The sequence below is a fragment of the Labeo rohita genome, chromosome 5 (genome assembly GCF_022985175.1).
Source record: "Labeo rohita strain BAU-BD-2019 chromosome 5, IGBB_LRoh.1.0, whole genome shotgun sequence".
Taxonomy (NCBI): domain Eukaryota; kingdom Metazoa; phylum Chordata; class Actinopteri; order Cypriniformes; family Cyprinidae; genus Labeo; species Labeo rohita.
The window spans coordinates 3,312,155-3,332,730 of NC_066873.1; the positions used below are offsets into that span (position 1 = coordinate 3,312,155).

Below are 20,576 nucleotides of genomic sequence, written 5' to 3' on the forward strand. Positions count from 1 at the left end.
CTGTGATGATTTGGGGTGCAATGTCATCTGCTGGTGTTGGTCCACTGTGTTTTTTGAAAACCAAAGTCACCAAGAAATTTTAGAGCACTTCATGCTTCCTTCTGCTGAGCAGCTTTTTAAAGATGCTGATTTCATTTTCCAGCAGGATTTGGCACCTGCCCACACTGCCAAAAGCACCGAAAGTTGGTTAAATGACCATGGTGTTGGTGTGCTTGACTGGCCAGCAAACTCACCAGATCTGAACCCCATAGAGAATCTATGAGGTATTGTCAAAAGGAAAATGAGAAACAAGAGACCAAAAAATGCAGATGAGCTGAAGGCCACTGTCAAAGAAACCTGGGCGTCCAAACCACCTCAGCAGTGCCACAGACACTCCATGATGACCTCCATCCCACGCATTTCCCAACATTTCAAGCAGGAGGATCTCGTGACCACACTGTCGCCAGCTTTGCACAGTACTTGCCATTCACTTTCTTCTCCCGAGGACAATATGCTCTTGTGCCTGGAGGAAAGAAATGTTTTCTGATGTTTTAATTCATTCCTTCCGCATGTTGACTAGATATAGGAAGCGCTTCTGAGAGCTGATTAACAGCGGTTCGTAACACATTTCAGAGGAGATGCTGAAGGCCAAATTCTTCATGACTGCATTGCACTCAAAGTCAGTCAGTTTGACCTCCATGGTGTTCTGATTCACCAGCAGATTTTATGGCTGATTTTATGATGCCTCAAAATGTGGCCTATTAAAAGAGAACAATGGTACATTGTTGTACAATGGTACTAATACAGTTTTACATTTTTATTAGTTATAGTTTTTACATTTATGTTATAATTTAAAATAACATTCTCTAATTCTCATAAATGTATTATTCTTACCCTTGTCCTGGACGTACTACTGTGTTTTTGTTGTGTTTTTCCAGATGTACAGTGCACAGCATTAATGAGTATATATAAAAGATGTATTTTCTTAATGATCACTAATATAATTCATGGAAAGATAGCAAAATTGAAATGTATTAAACATATATTTAATAAAAACAAAAGTATATATGTCAATATTTTCTGTAAAACAAGTAAATTAGACAATTTTGTTTAAATGAGGGATTGCAGAAATGAGTACACCCTAGATTTAATTCAGCAAATGTATAATATTCTAGTAATTAGTATACTTAAGTATACTGTTCTTGGCACTGGGTGTACAACTTCATGACAAAATGCAATATTTGTCCTGTTTAACTCCTGGAGGACGACCTCCTTAAATGCCCTGGTCTTTAATGGGGAGTTTTGCTCAGCTCGTCTCTACAGAATCTCCTACTGCCGCTCAAGAGTGTTAAGACTGAGTGAAATACATGTCCACTGAAGGATTTACATCTTGGGAGAATGAATATCTTCATGGTCAAGTTGAAAAAATGCCCAACAATACAGGGAATGAGGGGAGGGTAGCATCTTCAGTTTCAAGCTTTTTTGTATTACATCACTCTGTGGTGTGTGAATTCATGACAGCATTGATAAAGCACAACTTCCTCACACCTTTAGTACTCATACATCCCTATAGAAGAGCTTTACTACCACTGGACATCACTGTGAGTACAAGGCACTTCTCACTGTACTCCTCCTCTAGCAACACCACAACATTTGTGGTCTATTATTTTGTAAATATGGGCCTTGGAAGAGGTTAAATGAGTTTATTGTGCTTTTGCTACAGTAGGTAATTCTGATGTGGATAAACAACCATCCATGTCACTTCGGCAGGCTGCATCTGCAGATAAACAGTCTCTTGTTGTAGCTTTTGCTGGCTCTAAGAGCATGGTATTTCTCCTGCTCTTTCTCTAGCAAAAATTCACTCATCACTAAATGAAAACTTAATGTGAAGGCCTGATTATTTCAGCCTTGTCACAAGTAAATTGTTTTTGAAAGTCGGTGTTACTTCTGCTATATTTTCACACTTAAAACAATACTTTGGTATTCCTCTTCTACCATTGTCCTCTTTTATGCTAAAAAATAAGTCAGCTGGCAGTTCTCTCCTAAGTGGTTTCATTGTTGCCAGCATTAAGTCTGAGTATGATTCAGTGGGCTATAAAACTGTCAGGAAATTTTCTTTAAAGGTTTTTGTTCAATATACTTACCTGTTGATCAAAAATAACCTAGACTAGATTTTTTTTGTTGTTGTTTTCAGGAGGATGTACTCATTTTATCATTGATTTATAAGAAAATGTTATTTTTCTGAATAATTTTGACATTCTTATTTGGTAATTGATCACGCTGGCTTGTTGGAACATTATATTTCCAAGGAACCCTACTGTTGTACTCATTATATGTATATACTCATGTATATGTTTTAGTCATGTAATCTATAGGTTACGTACAGTATATAGCCAAAACATACCTAAATACATAAAAATTACATATTTGTCTCATTACGAAATAAATTATGAAGGGGACTGGGATGGCCATCGCAGTAGTTTTTTTCCCAATGTTTGTTTTGGATTCTTGTCCTGATGAAAGAACCAACCACGGCCCATTATAAGATTTCTAGCAGTCAGTCAGTCAGGTTTTGTTTTTCTATCTGTTGGTATTTGATAGAATCCATGATGCCATATATCTGAACTAGACGTCCTGGCCCTCTGAAAGAAAAATTGGCCCACAATATTTGAAATACAGCAGTATATTTAACATGGACATGGACTACGTTTTTGTTTTATCCTTGTGTATCCTTCTTGAGAAACATGTGATAATGTAGGCACAGTTTGATCATTTTGACAGTGCAATTTTCCAGCGTTGATCCTTGGAGAGTCTTTGAACACTCAAACTATCCTCCTTACCATGCTTTAAGACGATGTAGACATCCTCTTCCACAAAGATTTGTAACATTTTCTGTTGATTTGAAATTCTTAATTATTGTACTGATGGTGGAAACTGGAATTTTCAATGCGTTAGCTATTTTCTAACACCCACTTTCTATTTTGTTAAAGGCCAACAACATTTTGCTGCACATCAGAACTATATTCTCTGGCTTTACTCATTGTGATGGATGATTAAGGCAATAAACAGTATTACCTCATATTTACACTCCTGTAAAACAAGAAATCATGGCCGGTGTGCTAATATGAACAGGAATATCCAAAGATGTTTTATTTCTATGAACACCTAAGGGGTGCTAATAATCGTGACCAATGTTTATACATATACAAGGATATTCACCCATATTCAATTGTTTCACTTCAGTGAAAAGATTTTTGTAATCTCGTTTTAAATAAAAGATCAAAAGAATAAAAAAGCAGACTTATTTTCATAGCATAATGAATTATAAAAATACAAACACAAATCCAGTCATCATAAAGAGTGTGAACTCTGAAGAACATTCAGAATTACAGAACTTTATTTTATTCCTACAGCGTTCATGTGATCTTCATTACTGTCATATGTGCCAGTGTAAGCATAGTTTGATAATACAGCATCAGTTTGCTGGTAGCACCAACTAATAGTCAAAAGGTAAACAATTTAGGAGAAATGACCTCTTGAGTTAACTTATCCGTTTCTATGTAATTCTGTGCATTACTGTACAGCAGATAATGTTCCATCATTTGGATAATGCATAATATTAACTTATGTTTCTTCTTTTCATTTAGCAACAGCCTGTTTTAATTTAATTCAATTAAGTCAGCTGAGGTGAATTTTAAAATGTCATCTAATATAGATATTTTCCACCAGTTTTTCGCTATTTTCAGAAATGAAAACGCTGCAATTTCTTTAAAACACATTTCTTTACTGCAGTCTGTAGTGAAAACAAATCATACCAACAACAACTTGGTTTCTGCTAGAGATTTACAACAGACTACAGCATGGCCATGGAAAAAGGCCTGCAATTTAATACAAAAACATGTTCTGCAATCATATGCCTAATGACAATTATAATGAACAGTACAAAAGGGATTAAAATTTCAGCACTTGCTATTGGGAGTCCTGTAAATTTGTCTTTTCTTCAATGGCCTGTTTGACGATTTCAGCCAGCTTTAAGCGATCTACCTTGTCTGAAAATGATCTACCTGTGAAGAAAGGAAAAGCAACAGGTTGATATTATACTTGATCAAATTATGCAATAATGTTTTTAATACTTACTGCTGGTCTTTTTCCAGTGTGAGTGTGAAACAACACATCTACAATGTCACATTTCATTTGAAAATCATTTCATTTGACAAAATCATTCTGCTACTTAATTTCCTTATTGCCAGGTAATAGTTAGGCATTTGTCTCGTTTTCATCTTCGTTCACTTTCAACATTAAAACATTTCAAGCACAAGTAACCAACTGATCATCTTAAGCACTTCAAAGCTTAAAAAAAGATAATTGAGATTTTGAACAAAATCACTGATGCTGTATTTCATTTACACAAACCCTGCAAGCTCTTACCTGAATCTGTAATGCTTTTGTTTTCCCGCTATGCAACTACTATTTCCTTAGGGAAATGCAATTCTAGTCTTAATTTTATGTCCGTCCTGTCATCAGAAAGTCAAAGTCAAGAGCATTATGAACAAAAAAAACCTATTTTGACATTTTCTTGAGGTTGCTCTTGACTGTTTATAACCAACATAACATTAGGATACTAATTGAGGTTATTAGTAATTAAAAACTAATTGATTCAAACGCCAAAATTTAATCTTTATCCTTTTTTAAAGTGGTTATACGAGCTCTCACCTCAAATTCATAGTTTCAGACATTCAATTTGGTCTACAGTAAAAAGTTAGATGATATTGTACTATCAACCACTTTACAGCTACTAGTAAATAAACTACAGACACAAAGACGCACCATCCCAACTTAACCCTTGCAATCCATCTCGAAGAAGCTTGCAATCGCGATTGAATCGCCATGCTTCATGCATAACTTCATTTAGCTTCTCATCCTCATTGTCACCTGTAAAAACAACAAAAAGATATTACAAATTGCTGCATCGCTTGCTCACACAAGAACAGCTTGATCAAATGTTTCTTCTTTTTTATAAAAGCTACACATCCAAAACAAGCGTTTCTGGATTAGTTCATTCACAATATGTGTGTGTAGATTCTATAAGACTGTATTTTTAGGACAGCAAAATATCCTGAGCAGTGTCGAACAATTATCTTCCGTCTCAGTCTTCTGGAAAGACTAACCTGACGATTCTAAACACCACAAACCTTACAATATTTGTCCATACGTACCAGCCTGTGGTAAGATGCACTGTGCAATTACATCCCGTAGTTTTTCCAGAGCCACGTTGGTGTCCTCTGCCTCATTCTCTGGATCATTGATAAAAAGTTCATCGCTAGGTTTGGTGCTGCATAAGAGAAATCAAACACGGATCCATAAGCGCATTCTGTTAACAATACCCTTCCCCAGCAGGTAAACAAGTACTAAGGAACTGATTTACTGTCAATTAACTAAGAAGCATAAAGGAGAGGCTCACCCAAGCAGCTTTCTCTTTCTCAAAATGGGGTTGTTGACGGAGTTGAGCGGCTTTAGACTGAGATTGAGGTCCTGGATTCTCATGTTGGCCAGTTGTTCAGCATGAGCCTGTTGGATTCCAGCCACAACTGCCTGAATGAACAATATAACAATATATAACTCAATTATAAGGGAATTATTAGGCACATACAGCAAGCAACAGTATTCATCAGGGATGTAACGGTATTATCAATATCTTGGCAATAGCAAAACTTCCTCAGTATCATTGTGGTCACATGACAATATGAAACGATAGGTCATCTGGACAAAAGATATCTAAACAACTTATGCTAACATAAAAGAATTTGTTTAAAGTTGTGTTATGGGCCATTATGCTTTGGCACAGTGTCTGTCAAACGAACTAAAAACGAAAGCGCAATATGGCTTGATAAAATATGCTACCTGATAAAATTAATAATAATAAAATAACATTTTTTGTCTCTTAGAAATACACATTTCATAGTAGCTTGAGTTCAGATGCAGACGTAGATTTATGTTCATTATCAAAATTAGTAATATCTGTAAAACTTGTAGCAACCTCATTTTTATATGTTGAAATTTAATTATTCTGATTGTTTGAGTTTCTTTTTTTCTTTATTAACCATTGCTCTTATATAGTGTCATCCATAAATCATAATAACAGTTAAAACCACAAATGCAGCACCTTGATACCATGGTAAAAATGTAATACGGTTCCTAGGTATTTGTATGAAAAACTGGTCTAAATACATTTAGTATAAATGCATAAATGCTATAGCTAAAAATCACAAAAATACTGTAATTATATTCCATTACACCTCCTTCTATACATTTAATACATATAATAACATATTAAAATTCACCATAAATCACATTTCCGACCACTGTGCAGTTAGTGCTACTACAGTAAATCTATGGTAAATGATGAAAAAGTCACTCTACATGGTTAGGCAAAGAGCGGTGCACTTTGACAAGTGCTCTTTTGTTCAGCCTTTTCCGCATAAACATTATATCAAACATTTATCAAACTCTTGTTATCGTTTAGTGAGGAAATTCATATCACGCGATAATTATCGTTATTGATTTATCACCCAGCCCTATACACAAACAGTGCTAATGACTCACAAACTACACACAAAATGAGAGAAAAATATACAGAGTGCAACAGAAAAAAATAGGGCAAATTATCTTTACAAATTATATAAGAATAAATTACATAATATAACAGCCAAATGGAGCCAAATTCCAGTGTTCTATCCAATATGTACGGCTGTTTTATCCCTGTTTTTAATTTGTTTTATGTCAAAGTGCTCTGTTGTGTGCTTTTCTGTACTTCTTCAAAGAGTGCTGTCATGCAAATGTGTTATTTTGTGTTTCCAAAGTTTCAAATTTTCAAAGAAACATGCTAATTGGTGGTTCAAAAGTCCAAAACCTATGTTTATTGGTTAAATAGATAACAGTTTGAACCAATCTGGGCACGGGGGCGGGACTAAGCGTCAATAATAGTTCCTGTTTGGCTCAGAGAACGAAATGCATTGGTTTCTTCTGCAAAAATATGATGACATATTCATGTTTACTACGGAGCCTCTAAATATCTAAATGAGACGAATGTGATATGGTGATATGAATCTCAGCTTTACTATACTTTTTAAAGCACTGGATTGGTGGTTCAAAAGTTATTAAATATTTAAGAACGATAGTTATTTTTAGCCGCGGGCGGGTGTCTCGTTCTTTAAGGGTTAAAAATAAATGAAAATGTTGTGCAACGATCGCATTAAACACTAGCAGATACTGCTCAACTATGCTTTTAAATGTTGGTGCTCACCTTGTCCATCATCATTTGAGCAGAGGGAAGCACATTGTCCAGCGCTTCAGTGCAGTTGAGCCAGGGATGGGCTATCACTCCCTCTATGGTTAGTCTCTCCTCTGGCTTCACCTTAAGTAGCCTTAATGGGAAGAAATATGGAATTTTAGATCTGAGCAATAAAAGCATTGGTTTTCAACACTTAAACGGAGTAAAAGTTTGACTAAATTCACAGTTAAATCATTTTGATTCCAAGACAGACTAAAGTTTGTTAATAGTTGCCAATCTTAGTCGCTTTGAATAAACGTGTCTGCTAAAATGCATAAATGGAAAACATGAATTCTAAACTTCTAGTGACATTAGAGCAACTGGCATTAAACCTGGGAACAAAACTTTTAAAACTCACCTTAATCACTGTGCCAAATTTCACTTTTACCATAGAGATCTAGGGGCTGCCAGAATAACACACGCAATACTTGTTTCTGTGTTTGGCCCTGAATAAATAAGAAAGTATGTTTTGATAAAGACACTCACTTGCGGACAATGTCCTTGGCCATTTCAGATATTTGACTCCACTCCTCCTCTGGGAAGTCAAAGCTGCCAGTCATGATTTTTTTGCGCATGTCTTTCGGGATGGTGCGGCTGTGGTGTTTGGAGTAAAACGGAGGATATCCGCAGAGCATAACGTAGACGATCACCCCCAAGGACCACAGGTCACAGCTCTGGAGAGCAGAAAAGAACCTTTAGTCAAGTACATCTTGTGACAAGGCTGAAAAAAAAAAAAAAAAAAAAGCCCACTGCATTCTAAAAGCATGACTTTTTCAGAGAACTTAGGCCTTTTTGAAAGCACTTGGGTTAAAGGAGAAGTCCACTTCCAGAACAATTTACAAATAATTTACTCACCCCATTGTCATCCATGGTGTTCATGTCTTTCTTTCTTTCTTCTTTCTTTTTTTAATGTAAATAACCACTAAAGATCATTTCGCTAAATAAGACCCTTCTTCCTCGGCTGGGATCGTTTACAACCACATTTGGGATCGTTTGAAGCTGCATTTAAACTGCGTTTTGGAAGTTCAAAATCAGGGCACCATATCAGTCCATTATATGGAAAAAAACCTGAAATGTTTTCCTCAAAAAACAATTTCTTTACAACTGAAGAAAGAAAGACATGAACATCGTGGATGACAAGGGGGCGAGTACATTATTTGTAAATTGTTCTGCAAGTGGACGTCTCCTTTAACTACAGATTAAAAAACATTCAAGAAAAAAAAAATTCAATGTTGAATAACTGTAAATTTCTGTTCGTCCAAAAGTAATAAGTATTAATTACCAGTGTTGGGGAAAGTTACTTTTAAAAGTAATGCATTACAATATTGAGTTACCCTCTAAAAAAAGTAACTAATTACATTACTTAGTTACTTTTTATGGAAAGTAATGCGTTACGTTACTTCTGCGTTACTTTTTAAATCTGGGCAGGGCTTGCTTGTTTGTTTTTAATATAAAACGTTCTATTTTTGGCAAATGTAAAAGCCTTTTCACACCAAAAGCCTCAGGCTTTGAGAAAAGTAAATTCACTTCTGTACAGCAGAATGCAGAAGAAAAAGATGTCAACACTTCAGCAATAAAAAAAGTTGTTAGATTATCTTGAGTAATTTTTACTTATTAGTATGGTTGAATTGGATCATCGAAGGTCGGCAGCAAAGACATTGGTTGATAAAATGTGATTAAATGCATAAAGGATATTTGTATTATTAAACATTTAATTATTGCAGGTTTTTGTCATATTCTGAGTTGAAATCACTGTTTTTATTCATTTTGAGGAATACTGAATCTGTTTTTTGTAAGTGAGATGAATTACGAATGCATGAATGCATGTTTGCATTTATTCTAGAACTCACATCTTACTCCTGATTTCTCTCAACATGGGGACAGGAGAGCTTTTTATCAGTAAATGGGGGAAAGTAACTGGTGCTACTTATTTGAAAAATGTACTTCAGATATTTTCTTGTCTTTAAAAAGTAATGCATTACTATCCACAAGTTTCCTACGTCCCATGAGGCCTTGCGTCAAAAGTGGGAGCGTCTTCCGGTTCAAAGTAAACAAGCGGGATGTGACACTCATTCATTGAACAGTTGACAGGAGTGACGGGCAAATGAAGCCTCGTGAAGCACCGAGACTTTCCTCTGACTGTTTTCGGGATAAGAGTGTCGAAAACAGCGCAATCTGGTGGTTAGCCAAAAGACTAAAGCTCCGTCGGAAGACGCATTCACCGCAATTTCCATAGATCGATCCATGTTATATGCACAAATAAAAGCCTAACCATGTGTGTGTTTGTTTGTTGATTTTCTGACTCTGATAAATTAATTTACCCATTAAACAGTGCCATTAAATGCCAGTACGAATATCAATATGATGTAATAGAAGAATAATGTACACATGTATTAATTGCATATGGCATATATTTAATTTTCCTGAAATAATTTGTATTTTTCATATTATTTGTATGACTTGGTACAAAATAAATTTTTAAATAGGTCCCAATGAAAATGTACTCGGAAAATAAGATCTGGGGGTCGAACATTAGGACACACAAAGTGAATCGTGCACATGACTGGACAGAAAGTGAGGCTTCTACGAAAGGGATTTCTACATTAACAAGTCTCGAATCGAGGCTTCATCTAGCATGCAATTTAACACAAGCTCTGAAGTCTCGGTTCAAATGTCATTTCACTAGTTGACAGTCATTCAAGATTTAGCGATCTAAACTTGCTAATAACACAAATTCGAAAAGCATATGTTGTCCATAAGAACGTAATGATCTCTCATAAAGGTGTGCATCTTTACAAAGTAAACAATGGTCTAAAAAACACTTAGCCTCTTCGCTAATTAGCACACAAAATACCATTGATATACTACGTCCGCCACCTCACCGGAAGTTGTACCCACGTTCTTTTTTACAGTAGTGCCCCCCGGAAACTTGTGGATCCTAGTTACTTGGAAAATATATTAATAATATTATAAGTAATAATATTACAAAACTCTTGTTACTTGTAATGCGTAACCCCCAACACCGTTAATGACTGCACAGATCAAGTAATAAATGCAAATATTTTCAAAGGGCTCAAAAACGTATAGGAAGAATACAAATGTGGATTTTGAATATTTGCACTTTAGAAAATAAGCAGCGGACATCAAAAAGTTGACAATGGGATGAATTTTGGATGACATTTTTAAAAAACAAGCCATAACACTGAGTAACGTAAAGTTTACCTTGTTGTACGTGTACGGTGTGGGTGAGGTAGGTATAATTCCAGACTTCTCTTTCTGGTGGCGTCTCTGTGCCTCCAGCACCTATTGAAGAAGGTTAGCAATAAATGTTTTATCATTATCATAACTTTACCATTATTTCCCAGAACTAGACTAACCCATGAAACATGACCATGGGCTTTCCTTGCACTATTCAGTTCAAGACATCTTTTGAATAAACTGATTAAACTTTTAGTTTGTCCCTTTTTTATGAAGAAAAGGAAATGTGATTTTTTTTGAGACATGACCCCCTTAAAAGTAAAAATGAAGAAGACATGGTCAGCATTTACATCTCTAAAAAGTCAGTGAGGTCTTACCTGTGGTGCTACATAGTATGGAGTGAACTGTGGGGTCATTAAATCACCTTGGTCGATTTTAGCAAAACCAAAATCACACAGTTTTACAGGAGCATCCTGATAGGGCACAAAAGAAACACAGCTCTAAATATAATACTAATTGTCCTTACTGATTATTGAAATAACATTTGCTTAAGATTCTAAAGTTGTGATATTTGTGATAAGCAGCGTTTCAACTATAATGTCACTTTTGCTCTATGCATGGGAGATCAGGACCACAACTGACCAAGACTAACCCTGATCTAATACGTCATTTGCACTGTAAACAATGAAATAAAACATATTAATGGAATAAAACATGATTTGGGCATCAGATCTCACCAGTGAATTGTCCTTGAAGAGCAGGTTCTCTGGTTTCAGGTCTCGATGTGCAATATTTAATGAATGACAGTGTTGTAATGCAAGGCTTATCTGTAAAACGGACAGACGTTTAGTCAAACTACTCGTATGTATTTACTATACGGATAATTTCTACAATTACGTTGCAATTAAGTCCTCAGTACAAGTTTTGATGTTTATAACATTACGTTTCAACCAATTATAATTTCAACATAATTTCTACTAAAAAGAATACACATATTTGTATTTTATTTGTAATAGTGTAATAACGTGTTATTTAAAGGGCTTACGTTTTACTTTATTGTGAAGTTAGTCACATGGTCTAGCATTGCGTACTCTATTATGCTATCATTAATTTTAAAATGAAAACATTTATGTTGTTAACAGATGAATTCATCAGCATAAGTTTACAAATACACTAGCAGTCACAAGTTAAGATAAGTAAGATTTTTTTCCTGCATTTATTTGATCAAAAATAAAGCAAAAGCAGTGATGTGAAATATATATATATATTTTTTTTTTGTATTTTTAAAATGTAATTGATTCCTGTGATCAAAGCTGAATTTTCAGCATCATTACTCCAGTCTTCAGTGTCACATGATCCTTCAGAAATCATTCTAATATGCTGATTTGCTGTTCAAGAAACATTTTATATTATTATAATCAATATTTAAACAGCTGAGTACATCTTTTTCAGGATTCTTTGATGAATATAAAGACCCAAAGATCAGCATTTATCTGAAATAAAAAACTTCTGTAACATTATACACTACACCATTTAACAGCTTGGAGTAAGTATTTTTGTGGGGAAGAAATGATAGAAATGAATACTTTTATTTAGCAAGGATGCTTTAAATTGATCAAAAGTGATAATAAAGACATTTTATGTTACAAGAGATTTCTAATTCAGATAAATGCTGTTCTTCTGAACTTTCTATTCAACAAAGAAACCTGAAAAAATTATACTCCGCTGTTTTCAACATAATAATAATAATAATAATAATAATAATAATACATTTTTGAGCAGCAAATCAGAATATTAGAATGATTTCTGAAGGATTATGTGACTGGAGTAATGATGCTAAAAATTCAGCTTTGAAATCACAGAAATAAATTACACTTTTAAAATATATTCAAATAGAAAACAGTTGTTTTCAATAGTAAAAATATTTCAAAATTTTCCCGTTTTACTGTACTTCAGATCAAATAACAGCAGGCTTGTTGAGCAGAAAAAGAAAAAAAAAAAAATTACTGTTCAAAAACAATTGACTGGTAGTGTATGTTAACTACATTTTTAACTTAAAAAAACAATTCCATAGAACTAACAAAATTATTCTCTTAATGTTTTCGGGATTTGTCAAAATGTCCAAGCAATCAATCTTCGGTGAAGGTTTGGACTGTAGCTGCTTTCATATTTACAGATTTCTGGCTGGCTGCTAATAGTATCTTCAACAGAGACTTGTGTTTCACCATTAAATTAGCTGCTATGCCACTCAAATAAACTGTAGAAGAGCAGTCAATTGCATCACCAAAAATATTATGCATTACGTCAATCTGATATTAACTACATTTCATTCACAACATGAATTTTTACCAGTAAAGATCTTGCTTACACCTCCTATTAAGATTAATCTTGAGTGATATGTTCACACTCGCTCATCGCTAAATACAGATTCAGTCCTCGAATCCAAATAAGACAGTAGTCAGAAATGCATTTGACCACATTGTAGTGTAAATGCTAGTTTGTCCTGATGCAACCCAGACAAAAGTCTACTTTCTCTCCAGACCTGAGCTCCCTCAACACTACTTCCTTTAACTGTAATGCTGTACCTGTTTAGTGACCTGGCTGGCCATCTTCTCTGTAAAGTGCTTGTGCTGGCTGATTCTGTGGAACAACTCGCCACCTTCCATCATTTCCATGACAATCAGTAACCTTGCCCTATCAGAGAGAATCATAAAACAGCAGATTCTTTATATTTCAGGTAGTTAGAGCATCAGAATTCTTCTTTGTACTGTAGGCAGTGCTGTGTTGTGTGCACTGATGCTGCTGAACTCCACTACCTCGGACTGGATTCATGAGGAAACTGTACACTGTTGGCATACACCTCCATTATTTTCACAATGTTGGGGTGAGAGGCACACATCATATGAAGCCTAACCTAAAAAAAAAAAAAAAAAAAAAAAAAAAAAATCACAGCATAGAGTTTAAAGCTGCATTTGGAGATGTTCTGTAGAGTCAACTCATTAACCTATTACACCAAATGAAAGAAATGCTCTTAAAATTAGGGATGCGCCAATCCGAGACTCATTTTGGGTATCCGCTCTGATACTGCCATCTTTGCCAGAAAAACACTGTCCAAGATCATTCAGTGTTCCCATTATTATACAGTCGTAAAAAAAAGCTGGTATTGAATCAGTATCTGTAATGGCCAATACTGAACACCAGGTATCAGTATCAGAGGCAAAAAGGCAGATCGGAGCATCTCTATTTAATATAATAACAGAAACTGCACCGTACACACGGGGTGCACAGTACCTCATTGCGGGCTTTGGGTCTGTCGATCAAGATCTTTAGGGCAAATCGTTCTTGTGTTGACTTCCTCACACATACCCTGGAGAAAAAAAACAGCAATGTACACTACGAATGCATCTGATCAATTGACTTTTACACAGATGAATCCAGTTAACATTTTAGCCTGACATATAAGAGAGAAAATTTGTATTGTTTTAAATGGAACAGTTTATTGAAAAGTGCATTAAAAAAGTATGCGCAAGATATTTGATGCATAAGGATCTTATGGCTCATGTAATATGATATAAAAACAGCACAATTTGATCCAGAGGCCCAAACTGAGCAAAAATATGCAATTTGGTGCTGATGCTGATATTTATATGGACAAAGAGATGAAATTCTGACAGCTTGTATCCCAAATCAATGAGATTTTATAACTTTATAATAGTATATCTGACTGCTTGCATAAAAATAAAACAAATATCACGTCACTCTATATCTCCCAATAATACAGTTCAAGTCAAAAGTTTACATACACCTTGCAGAATCTGCAAAAAGTCAATAATTTTACCAAAATAAGAGGGATCACACAAAATGCATGTTATTTTTTATTTAGTACTGACCTGAATAAGATATTTCACATAAAATACATTTACATATAGTCCACAAGACAAAATAAGTTGAATTTATAAAAAATGACCTTGTTCAAAAGTTTACATACACTTGATTCTTAATACTGTGTTGTTCCTGAATGATCCACTGCTGATTTTTTGTTTAGTGATAGTTGTTCATGAGTCCCTTTTTGTCCTGAACAGTTAAACTGCCCGCTGTTCTTCAGAAAAATTCTTAAGGTCCCACACATTTTTGTGTATTTTAACCCTTTCCAACAATGACTGTATGATTTTGAGATCCATCTTTTCACACTGAGGACAACTGAGGGACTTTAAACACTCACTGATGCTCCAGAAGGAAACATGACGCATTAAAGGAGAAGTCCACTTCCAGAACAGAAAAATTACAGGTAATGTACTCACCCCCTTGTCATCCAAGATGTTCATGTCTTTCTTTCTTCAGCCGTAAAGAAATTACGTCTTTTGAGGAAAACATTTCAGCATTTTTTCTCCACATAATGGACTGATATGGTGCCCCGATTTTGAACGTCCAAAATGCAGTTTAAATGCAGCTTCAAACGATCACAAATGCAGTTGTAAACGATCCCAGCCGAGGAAGAAGGGTCTTATCTAGTGAAACGATCGGTTATTTTCATAAAAATAATACAATTTATATACTTTTTAATGTCAAACACTCGTCTTGTCTTGCTCTGCCTGAACTCTGTGTATTCTGACTCAAGACAGTTAGTGTATGTCGAAAAACTCGTATTTTCTGCGTCAACTTCAAAAATAATTTCATAATCACCCTACATCGCTGCAGAAGCACTTTGCAAAGCCTTTGCGAAGTGAACATGCAAAGAAAATCAAACACCATTAACAAAAAAGGTAAAACAGCGATATAGGACCATTTTGAAGTTGAGGGAGAACATGAGATGGGAGTTTTTCGACATACCCTAACTGTCATGAACCGGAAAAAACAGTTCAGGCAGAGCAAAACAAGACCAGCGTTTAACATTAAAAGTATATAAATGGTATTATTTTTATGAAAATATCCGATCGTTTCGCTAGATAAGACTCTTCTTCCTTGGCTGGGATCGTCTGAAGCCGCATATAAACTGCATTTTGGAAGTTCAAAATCGGGGCACCATATCAGTCCATTATATGGAGAAAAATGCTGAAATGTTTTCCTCAAAAAACAATTTTTTTACACCTGAACAAAGAAAGACATGAGCATCTTGGATGACAAGGGGGTGAGTACATTATCTGTAATTTTTTGTTCTGGAAGTGGACCTCTTTTGGAGCCAGGAGAAGTCCACTATTCACTCAAAAAAAAAAATTTAAACAGCGGGAAACAGGCTGACATCTACTTCAGCTAGAGGAGATTTTTAGTGTTTACAGCTAAATGTAATTTTAATATGAACAACCTTTTAATAAAGCCTTCAAACTGGTCATAACGATGTACTGTACCTCACAGGACCACTGATCCCAGCTCCCAGCTTCTGTGTCCAGTTGATGTTATACTCTTCCAGGATGGATGTCTCCTATAACAAGAACATACTGAGCATTTGGGAATAGTCCAAACATTCAATTCACTCCACCAGCATGACTAAAACGGTGTGCATAATGACTATATATTTAACTGATTACTTGGCCTGTGTTTTTAAAAAAAATTCTGCACTGTGCATCATAAAACTGAAATGGGTTACAAGCATATCTAGAGGATAGAGTCCATGACTAGTAGTTTTCAAAGAGTTATGATGCAACAAGTCAATGACACAAAATGCAGTAGTATAAAGAACACGTTTTTAAGAGGGAAATGTCAGACTAAGTTGAAACGTAGGTGAAAACTTAAATTACAGTGCAGTCAAACGTACTGTACTGAATTTAGCACTCACTGGTCCTGTTGTTATTTTAAATGCTAAATGAGAATGTATGGTGAGATCTGTTAGTTATTCACTGGTAGTATCTTGCCTTAAATTATAATTACTGCATTGCTATGTAATAGTAATTACTTTGTGTGTTGATTTAATTATGCAATTAAAAACATTCAACAAACCACAGAGCAAATTATGGACCAGAATATTTCTATTGAGATATCACTTCTCATTTTTACCAGTTTTAATAACCAAATATAATATCATAGAACAAATTGTCCTGTTGTTATTTTGCAAACACTGGCTCTGTCCTTTCTGGCAATGTTCTGGCAAAATCATGTGTTTGTTGTGGAAATATCATTATCCACAAAATCACACTGACAGCTTTAGAAGCCTAATTTTACTTTTGCACCTAGAGAAAATGTTTTGCTGATTCTTTGTCAATATGACAAAGAAACATTAAAGATGTTACAAGATCATGGTGTTTATTATGAACAGAGGAACAGTTTGTCTATTGATAATGGCTGCAACATTTTTTTTTTTTTTTTTTGCTTTGTTTCTTTGTAATACAGACAGGGACTTGTTTGTTTTCTGTGACACTTTGTTCCTGGTTCATATGTCACATGCATTTACTATAGTTATAACAGAAAATTATATGTAATTAGAAGCAACATTTACTTTTGTTAATTCACAATAATCTGTATTTAATTACATAATTACACTCAAACAAAAACACCTTAAAACAAAGCGCAAATATAATATTTTTTTTTTTCTCTGTAGCTTCACTGTGTCCTTGCAAATTCTGATATATTTGCACCAGTTCATTATTTGCTACATATTCGAATCATTAAAAATTCTTTCAAGTATTTGTATCATTCTCTCGTTACATTCAAACACAGAAATGGCGCCATCGCGCGTCTCAGTTATGTATTATAATGAAAATGACCTCGGATGACTTCATTATTAGATATACTGTATATTCTACAGTAATGTAACACAGTGGTCGTTTTGTTACTAAGCTGATTGTTTTGTTAACTGAACCTGACTTTTTCTTAGTGGAAACTTTAAGACAACATACAGATAAAATCATGATATTTTCAACTCAAATTGCTATTTTGATTTTTGACAAGTAGTCGTGTGACAAGCAAGACAATGCACAGACTATTTTTTTTTTTTTTTAGTTTTTTTAGGTAGTGACACTTGCCATTTCATGAAAATTATGGTATAAGAAGTTACAAAAAAAGTAAAGACACAACTTAGTCGCTTAACTACTGACTTTTACTCGACAGTCAGGCGTCTTACCTTAATGAATCTGTCCACGCTGGTGTCCTCAGACATGATGTTGACTATGACACTCACTGCTCTTCACTCTTTGGCTTCAACAGACTCGTACAAGTGCGATCTTACCTAAATCTTGAGGTTGAACGAGGTCTAAGCGCTAAGAAGCCTTCTTATGTACAATTTCCATGCTGTCCGATGAACTTTGGAACACCAGCGCCTTTCCTTGCTGGATGCGTAGCTGGCATTCAATGCAATAACACTGTCAAACTCCACACGACAGTAGGTAAGCAATGAAGACGCGAGTTTCTGAGGCTATACGTGCTTGGCTAACATCTTACACATGCATTTCACAGGCAAAAGTAGCGCAGACTAGCCACCGTGAAAGTTAATGTCCCTCCAGCCACTGTTTGCCAACTGCTCTAACGTTATGCTGTTCTTGACAAGCGAGCGACTAAACCGAAGAAGGACAATGAAAGCGGTAATTCCTCGTCGGCTGCCCGTTATCAGCGGCGGCGGCGGCAGCAGCTAGCACTGAAGCTCGCGTTCACAGCAGATGCTAATTCTCGCGTTCATCGCGTTACATGCGGGCGAGATCGCTTTGATACTACGATTTTCGCTCGCCTACCCAGTGTTCAGCGATTAACAGTGTTTTGAAAAGCACCATAGAGACCAAATACTATCCTGGGCTTGTTTGCTAAGGCGCTAGCGCTTCCTTTGATCCGAAGCTGGGGAAGATTGTTCTTCTTTATTACACGCCACATTCTGCGACATTAGCAGCGATGCGAGCGCATTCCGCCACCTAATGCAGAGGAGCTCAGTCAGGAGAAAGATGTGGGCTTTGTGTCTCTTTTTAAAGTTGCTTCTTACCAGGTCAGTTTTCTGTTTGAAATTTAATAATTATAAGAATGCTAGCGGTCCTTACCGAAGTAGTATATGGGGTTACCGTTATGAAAATTAACCATGGTTTTATTATAGTAAAAGTGTAGTAACCATGTTTTTTTTTTTTGGCGCATTGATTACCATTTGTAAACCCTTGGTTAAACTATGGTTAGTGTAGCAAGACCATGTTTAATTTGTGGTTACTGTGATTTAACTGTAGTAACCATGTTTTTTTTTGTTTTGTTTGTAGTAAAACCATGGTTAATTTACGTAAGGGTAGAATTGTTTCATGTTTAGAAATACATTTAGATCCACAAATAGTGTTGTGGTGAGGCATTACAAGTAACAACAGCTGTGTAATCAGATTACTTTCCCAAAGTAACTAGCAATGTAACGCATTACTTTTAAAGTCGGGATCACGCATTACATGTAATCAGTTGCATAATCAGAACACTTTTCACAAGTAATTACTAAAGTAAGGCGTTACTTTAAAATTAAAGTTGGGCTAACTAGCAAAGTAACGTGTTACTTTTAAATTAAAGTTGGAATAACGCATTACAAATAATCACTCACGTAATTTAAACACTTTTTCCAAGTAACTAGCAAAGTAACGTTAATTTTTAGTTAAAGTTGGGCTAACTAGTAAAATACTGCATTACTTTACCATTAAAGTTGGGGTAAACCATTACAAATAATAAGGTGCATAATCAGAACACTTTTCCCAAGTAACTAGCAACGCGCAATGTAACGCATTACTTTTAAAGTTGTGATAATACACGTAATCAGTTGCATAATCAGAACACTTTTTCTAAGTAACAAAGTAACGTTAATTTTAAATTAAAGTTGGGCTAACTAGCAAAATACCGCATTACTGTAACATTAAAGTTGGGGTAACTAGCAAAGTAACGCGTTACTTTTAAATTAAAGTCGGGATAAAGCATTACACGTAACCAGTTGCATAATCAGAACACTTTTCCCAAGTAATTATTAAAGTAAGGCGTTACTTAACATTAAAGTTGGGGTAACTAGCAAAGTAACATTACTTTTAAATTAAAGTTGGGATAAAACATTAAAAGTAATCAGTTGCAAAATCAGAACACTTTTCCGAAGTAACACGTTACTTTTAAAGTCGGGATAACGCATTACATGTAGTCGGTTGCACAATCAGAACACTTTTCCTAAGTAACTAGCAAAGTAATGCGCTACTTTAAAATTAAAGTTGGGGTGACTAGCATGGTAACACGCTAATTTGGAATTAAAGTAGGGAAAACGCATTACAAGTAATCAGTTGTATAATCAGAACATGTAACTAGCAAAGTAACACGTTACTTTTAAATTTTAAGTCAGGGTAACACATTAAAAGTAATCAGTCAAGTAATCAGAATACTTTTCCCCAAGTAACTAGCAAAGTCACGCATTACTTTTAAATTTACAACAAATTATGCAAGTTACTTATTCCAATAAGTAGTGCAAGTTACTTTGTTTTCCCATTTATTCACTGACAGCTCTCCTGTCCCCATGTTGAGAGAAATCAGGAATAAGTGCAGAGGCACCTCTTTTAGCCTGAGGCTTATTCATTTCACTTTTGGTGTGAAAGGTCCTTTGCAGTTGCCAAAAATATAACTTTAGGTTTTCGGTTACTAAAAAAAAAAAAACAATTAAGCAAGGCCAGCCCCAAACAAAAAGTAACACAAAAGTAATTTCCATAAAAAGTAACTACGTAATGCAACACAATTAGTTACTTTTTATGGAGTAATGGAACATTATAATGCATTACTTTTAAAAGTAACATTCCCCAACTTTGCAAATAAATGCAAAGAGATTCACAAATAAATACACTGAGATCCACAAACATGTTAGGAGTTTTGCAAAAATTAATTAAATTCACAAAAGTCAGAAAGATAACAGAATAGGGTGTTACTGGTGGTGATGAAGGCAATAATGTAAGCGTTAAACAATTCTAAAATAAATGAATTATAACATCTAAATAACATGAATAAATGTTTAAACACTGTAAATTCAAAGAAATTTGTACTTTGTGTGTTAATTTGTATAATTACTTACCATACTAGGTTTGCTCAGTGCTCTTTTTTATATTTTATTCCTACAATAAATTGGGCTTCCAGAAAGACAATAGGTATTGTCACAAATAGACCA

At 35.0% G+C, this 20,576-nt stretch overlaps 1 protein-coding gene across 1 annotated transcript; it reads right to left on the reverse strand.

Moving 5' to 3' along the window:
* Positions 1–3,373: 3,373 nt before the first annotated feature.
* On the reverse strand, positions 3,374–18,306 carry mapkapk5 (MAPK activated protein kinase 5). The gene is made up of 14 exons (XM_051109407.1): positions 17,562–18,306; positions 15,853–15,926; positions 13,799–13,874; positions 13,324–13,421; positions 13,093–13,201; positions 11,245–11,334; positions 10,885–10,980; positions 10,532–10,612; positions 7,796–7,983; positions 7,283–7,403; positions 5,441–5,571; positions 5,196–5,311; positions 4,807–4,911; positions 3,374–4,043 (listed from the first exon to the last, which is right to left on the reverse strand). The coding sequence occupies exons 1-14, from the start codon at positions 17,595–17,597 to the stop codon at positions 3,949–3,951; spliced, it is 1,416 nt and encodes a 471-aa protein (XP_050965364.1). The 5' UTR covers positions 17,598–18,306; the 3' UTR covers positions 3,374–3,948.
* Between the last annotated feature and the right edge of the window lie 2,270 nt (positions 18,307–20,576).

Coding starts and splice junctions, on each gene's coding strand:
- mapkapk5 (XM_051109407.1), bottom strand. CDS start 17,597: ATGTCTGAGGACACCAGCGTGGACAGATTCATTAAG. Junction 10,981..11,244: donor TCTTCAAGGACAATTCACTG/GTGAGATCTGAT, acceptor GTGCCCTATCAG/GATGCTCCTGTAAAACTGTG. Junction 4,044..4,806: donor GCAAGGGTTAAGTTGGGATG/GTGCGTCTTTGT, acceptor CTTTCTTCACAG/GTAGATCATTTTCAGACAAG.